At 39.6% G+C, this 6,000-nt stretch overlaps 1 protein-coding gene across 2 annotated transcripts in view; it reads right to left on the bottom strand.

The window, feature by feature from the left end:
- HMGCLL1 (3-hydroxymethyl-3-methylglutaryl-CoA lyase like 1) overlaps positions 1-1,686 on the bottom strand; it is a 254,943-nt gene extending 253,257 nt beyond the window's left edge. Inside the window, exons 1-2 of one of the 2 annotated variants that reach the window (XM_027852991.1) lie at positions 1,564-1,671; positions 208-210 (exon numbers count right to left, since the gene is read on the bottom strand). In XM_027852991.1, the coding sequence (XP_027708792.1) occupies positions 208-210; positions 1,564-1,671 (111 nt within the window). Of the gene's footprint in view, positions 1-207; positions 211-1,563 lie in introns of both variants that reach the window. The other variant, XM_027852992.1, reaches the window with a different exon arrangement.
- Positions 1,687-6,000: the final 4,314 nt, after the last annotated feature.

Consider the following 6,000-nt stretch of genomic DNA (forward strand, 5'->3'; position numbering starts at 1 on the left):
TTCATTTTATTGTGTAGCATGGGAAATATCAGGATATGACTATGTAGTAAAAATAAAATTCATCTATAAAACAAAAATAAATGAAAGGTACAGACTCTAGGGCAGGGGTTGTTAACCAGAGTCCCTGATGGATTTTAGGGAGTTCATGAACTTGGAGGGGAAAAAATGCACCTGTATTTTCACTAATCTCTAACCGAAATTTAGCACTTCCTTTGATTACATGCAACAACATGTGTGGTTCAATAAGTTTCACGAAATTTCCAGAGCAGTCCATCACACACACATGCGCGCACGCGCACACACACACATACACACACAGTTGAAAGCCCTTGATTTAGGGTCAGCTAAAAATGCTTCACTTTATATATTTCTTAGCAAAAGTTTCATTTCTCATAGGCAACAGAAAACTAAGTTTGTTCTCAGCGTGCTTGATTTATTGAATCATCAGATTTAGTGGAGTCAAAAGTAGTATTTTATCAAGATCATCCTTGTTAAAAAGGGTTATAAAATGAAAATACAAACTGGCTAATTGTCCTAATGCAGTTATATATCTGTGTGACTGTTACTATCAAAGAATATTTATCCATTGAAAGTTAATACTTAGTGAGGTTAATAAAATTTCTTTTAAGAAATTAAGTTAAGATTTTGTTTCACATTATTTCTTTATACAATGAGAATTAAAAAGCTATTCTCTCCTGGTATCCCTAGGCCACTTTTATTTTGTTTGATAATTGATCTATGTAATGTGCTTTCATTTCCCTATCATTTCAGCTTGCTTTCTAATAAATATATATATATATATATATGTATACACACACACACACACACATACATATTTCTCCTTTAAGTCCTAATCCTAGTCGGGGGACATGTGTGTTGGAGATAAGACTTTTTTAAATGGAATTGGACATGGGTAACAGCCATCTGACTATTATACACCAATAGGCTGACAGGAAAGATTTTAAGTAAGATTTTATTCTGCAATTCCTGACTTACATTGCTATTGTCCTCTGACTCTTTATGGACATGGAGGAAAAATGAATTAATGTCGTGCTGCACAATTTGAACTTAACATGTTTCCATATCCTTTAATTTTGCGTTCATTTCCTTTTCTCCCTTAATATAAGATGACTCTAAAGTCTCTTATTACTTGCCTAGGGGACTAGGATGAGAGCAATATCTTGTGTTACACATAGGGCAAGGCATTGCAAAACATGGCCCTGCTGTGACATAACAAAGAACAAGAACAAGAACAACATGGATAATTAGGAAGACGATGGTCCCCAGGGGAAGTGTGTTATTTTTTGTTGTTTTTTGGGGGGGGTGGCTACCTGTACCATTGATGGAAGGAAGGTTTGTGAAGAGTGGGAAAAACAAGGGGAGGCTAGTCAGGGTGGGGCCTGGAATGGCAGCAACCTCTGCAACAGCAGCAAAGGCCAGAAGAGACCTGGGGTAGGAGGAGGGGGAGGGGGGCAGCAGTGTCTGGAAGGAGGCAGCTGGGTGGAGGGCGAGGGGCGAGCGGTGCATCCCCGGTGGGATAGAGGTGGGGCCGCACACTGGTACCTGCGCGGGCTCAAGCGCCCCAGCCACTGGGTCCCCGACTCCGAGATGTTCCCGGAGAAGATGCTGGTAGCTCAGACAGTGCTTCACAGCGGAAGGCATGTTCCCCATGGCTGTGCCGCTGCCTCCGCGGGCTGCCTGCCGCTGCAGCTGCAGTGGGGCTCAGGGCCCAGTTTGGGGTTGGTCCTGGAGTCCCTTCTTCCACAGCCCGAGCCTCGGGTATGCAGCGAGCCCCGGAGAAGCATCCACCAAGCGCTGCCTCTTCCTCCTCCTTGGCAACCTGCTGTCACCACTGAGCATGCCCAGAATTATCAGCGCGAACCCCTCAGGTTCCCCTGTCACCTGCGAGGCATATCCCTGGGGAAAATAGAGGAAAATTCAATTCAGTTCCATATGATTCAATTTAATGAGATAAAAACGTTTATTAAGTGCTTCCTAGGGGCATGGGTCAAGGAGCAGTCTGAGCTAGAAAAAAGAGTTTCGTAGTTGGGAACACCGAAATTTCAGTATGTCCTTTGACCTAAGCTGAGTGTATGACCCTGGACAAATCTTTTGATTTCTAATTGCCCCCAGGAAACTGGCTAAGAATATAAATTGCAGAGCAGTTTCCAATTTGCTTTGGAACAGGGAGTTCCGTAGACCCATGAAATCACAGGTCTGCACTCATAATAAAAGAAAAAGTACAAGGCACTTTTATACATATGTATGTATATGTATATGTGGATGTGTATGTAAATATATATGTAAATGTATATGTAAATATATATGTGTGACATCTATTTCAATATAATTTATTTCATTTGTAATCCCATGTATTGGGGTTCGCATGATTCACTAGACTGCCAAAGGAGTCCATGACACACAAAAAAATTAGGAATCCAGGACTAGAAAAAGGGAAATGAATGAGGATACCGAATCTATCAGGCCTAACAATTGTAAAGCAACTGACTATTGAGGAGAAGGAGATCAGAGAATGATTTCAAATGAAACCATCAGACACATTCAGAATTATGAATGTGTAACAGTTTCCAGGCAAATCATGTACTTGACATGGGAGCACAAAACTAAGGACTAGAGATATATGTGTATATATATATCTATTATACATATAAAAATACATACATATATACATTCAGAGAGAAAGACAGGTTTTGTTTAGTCCTTTCAGTTTTGTCTGATTCTTTGTGACCCCATTTGGGGTTTTCATGGCAAAGATACTAGAATGATTTGTCATGTCTTTCTACAGCTCATTTTAAAAATGAGGAAATGAGGCAAACAGGGGTAAGTGATTTGCCTAGGCTCACCCAGCTAGTGAGTATATGAGGCCAGATTGAAACTCAAGATTAGTCTTCCTGACTTCAATTCAAGCCCAGCACGCTATACTCTACACACTATGGCAACTAGCTGATTGGTATATGCATACATGCATGTGTGCATGTATGTGCACATGTACATATATATACACACATATGTATAAATTCATATGTGTGAATGTGTATGTTGGACACCTTGCTAACTCGAAAAGTCTACAAGCCAAGACTAAAGTGGAAGGAGAGTTAGTGCACAACTTTTTGTTCTCAGATAATTGTGCACTCAATAAGCCTCTGAGGCTGAGATGCAACAGAGTAGGGATCGATCCTCTGCTTCTTGTGCTAATTTTGGCCTCTCAATTAACACCAAGAAAACAGAAGTTCTCCACCAGCCAGCACTGTACCATTCATACTTGGAAACATCGGTTACAGCAAATGGAGAAATTTTGAATGCTATGGTTAAGCTCACTTACCTTGGCAGTATACATAGATGATAAGGTTGACACATGCATTGCTAGAGCTAACTCAATGTTTGGGAAGCTGCTCAGGAAAGTGGGAGAGAGGAGATATGTTAGGCTGCCTACCAAACTGAAGGTCTACAAAGCTGTTGTGCTGACTTCATTGTATGCCTGTGAAACGTGGACAGTATACTAGTGCCATGCCAGTAAATTGAATTGCTTCTATTTGAATTGTTTTAGAAAGATTCTGAATATCACCTGGTAAGATAAGGTACCAGACACTGAGGTCCTTTCTCAAGCTGAACTGCCAAACATTCAAATTCTGTTGCAGAGAGCACAGCTCTGATGGGCTGGCCATGTTGTTCAAATGCCAAAGGTACATTTGCCTAAAAGACTATTTTATGGAGAGCTCACACATGGCAATTGTTCACACAGAAATCAGAAAAAAGTGATAAAATGACACTCTCAAGGTCTCTCTGAGGAACTTTGGAATTGATTGTGAGTTATGAGAAACACTGGCACAGGACAGCCCAGCACTGCATTCCTAAATCAAAGAAGGCACTATGCTTCATGAGCAAAGTAGAATTGCAGTATTCAAAAGAAATGTGGGATGCACAAATTAAGAGACATCTCCATTCCAAATGTTCATACAGACTGTTTTGTGCCCTAGAGCCTTCTGAGTTTGTATTAGTCTGATCAGATACAGTCGGACATAATGTACATTGACCCTGACATAATGATGTCATTTGCGTCCTCTTCATTTACAAGGACAACAACTAAACATATACATATACCCATAAAATACATAAGTTTCTGTTGGTTAACAGATACATGTCTATCTCAAAGGCTTCAGGCTTTAACAATAAATCCATGGAATGGATGAAAGAAAGGGAAATATGTTTCCGGTCTAAGGAAAGCAGTTCCTTGGCATGTAGAATGAATATAGTGAGGACATACTATACAATAGCTAGGGAGAGGCAATTACCTACTGATCAATTGACTCTTATGTCTTCTGTTCCTGAATGGCCTTCCCCTGTCCCCTCAGCTGCTGAATCTGTTGCATATATTTCTCAATAGCACAGCCTTGATGTTTACCAGGATTTGAAGTTTAACTATGTTCAAAATAATACCTGATTCCATTTTAGTTTTTAACTAAGTTTCCATCCATTCTCTGCGTCAGTACAAATGAGCTTTAGCTTATTTTCTTTAATGTCTTTCCACCTCTCAAACTGAATTGAATTTCTAAGTGGCACCAATTCAAGTCATACAATAAAATGTTATTCTGTCCTCTGTCCATAATGTCTTCAAAATGCCAACCACTCCCAACTCTTATCTATATCAGAGTCTCCAAGAGATCTGGGAATCAGTACTTCTGTTAGAAATAAATCACTTCTTATCTTTGCTTCTTTATTTCCACAAGCAAGCACACAAATATCTCCAGGGTAATTTAGAGGATTCTGGAATCACTCAAATGCAAGACTGACTGAAGAAATCATTAGGCAGTTTCCCACAGAGCAGGGACATCTCAAGCACTCCATTATTCTTCCATCTAATATAATAAGCAGTTTCACAGATCTTCAGAACAGAAGGAACCTAAAGAACCTAGTCTTGCACCCCATACCTAAAATATTAATCTACTTGGCAAAGGTCTCAACAGATGATCATCCAGTCTCCCCTTGAAGAATCCCAGTAATGGGCAAACTATTATCCAAGATAATCCATTTTGCTATGAATCAGATCTAATAACCAGATTTTTTTTTACTTAGATTAAGTGAAAATGTGTCTTGCTGTAACTCTCACCCTTTGTTCCTAGTTCTGCTTTTTGAGGTCAAACAAAACAAATCTGATACATCTTCCAAGTGAGAAATCTTCAAAAATTTAAAGATAGCTGTCACATCTTGCTTCTACTCTCAAATCCCACTTCACCTGCCAATTCTTCTTCATAATAAATATCAGTTTCTTCAATGGGCCAGGTTTTGAAAGTCTTATTGACTATCTCTAGCTTGTCAATGTCTTCTATGAAACACAGCATCCAGAACAGACCCCAGTATTCCAAAGGAACCCTGACTACACCATAAAATAATGAGTTACAAGCTGATAGATATTTAGCTTCTGATGCAATTACATGATCATGCCACTAAACTACTCAAAAAATCTTCAATGGCTCTCTATGCCTACTGCATAAACTCTAAATTCCTTAGCTTTGCATTGCAAGTCAGTCATCCTTATTCTTCTTGACTCATTTTATCTGCCTCAAGTAATCTAAATACCTATTAAACAATTATTCATTTCCCCAGATGTGTCCCATGCTTTCTAGTCTTCAAACCACCTTTTGCACTTTTCCCTGTGCCTATAATGCCTTCTCTTCATTTTCATCTTTTGATATTCCATCAGCTCCTTGGGACTCAGCTCAATTGTTGCTTCCTTAATGAAGCCTTCCTTCATTCTACCAGCTGGGAGTGAATAAATGAATGAAAAAAAATTATTAAGCATTACAACATGCCTCGTTCAGTCTTGTCCTACTCATCATGACCCCATATGGGGTTTTCTTGGCAAAGATAGTGAAGTAGGTTGCCATTTCCTTCTGCAGCTCATTTTACAGATGATGAAGGCAAACAGGGTTAAGTGACTTGCGAAAGCTCACACAGCTGATAAGTGTCTGAGGCCAGATT

Source organism: Vombatus ursinus, unplaced genomic scaffold (genome assembly GCF_900497805.2).
Source record: "Vombatus ursinus unplaced genomic scaffold, bare-nosed wombat genome assembly UNPS02009835.1, whole genome shotgun sequence".
Lineage (NCBI taxonomy): Eukaryota > Metazoa > Chordata > Mammalia > Diprotodontia > Vombatidae > Vombatus > Vombatus ursinus.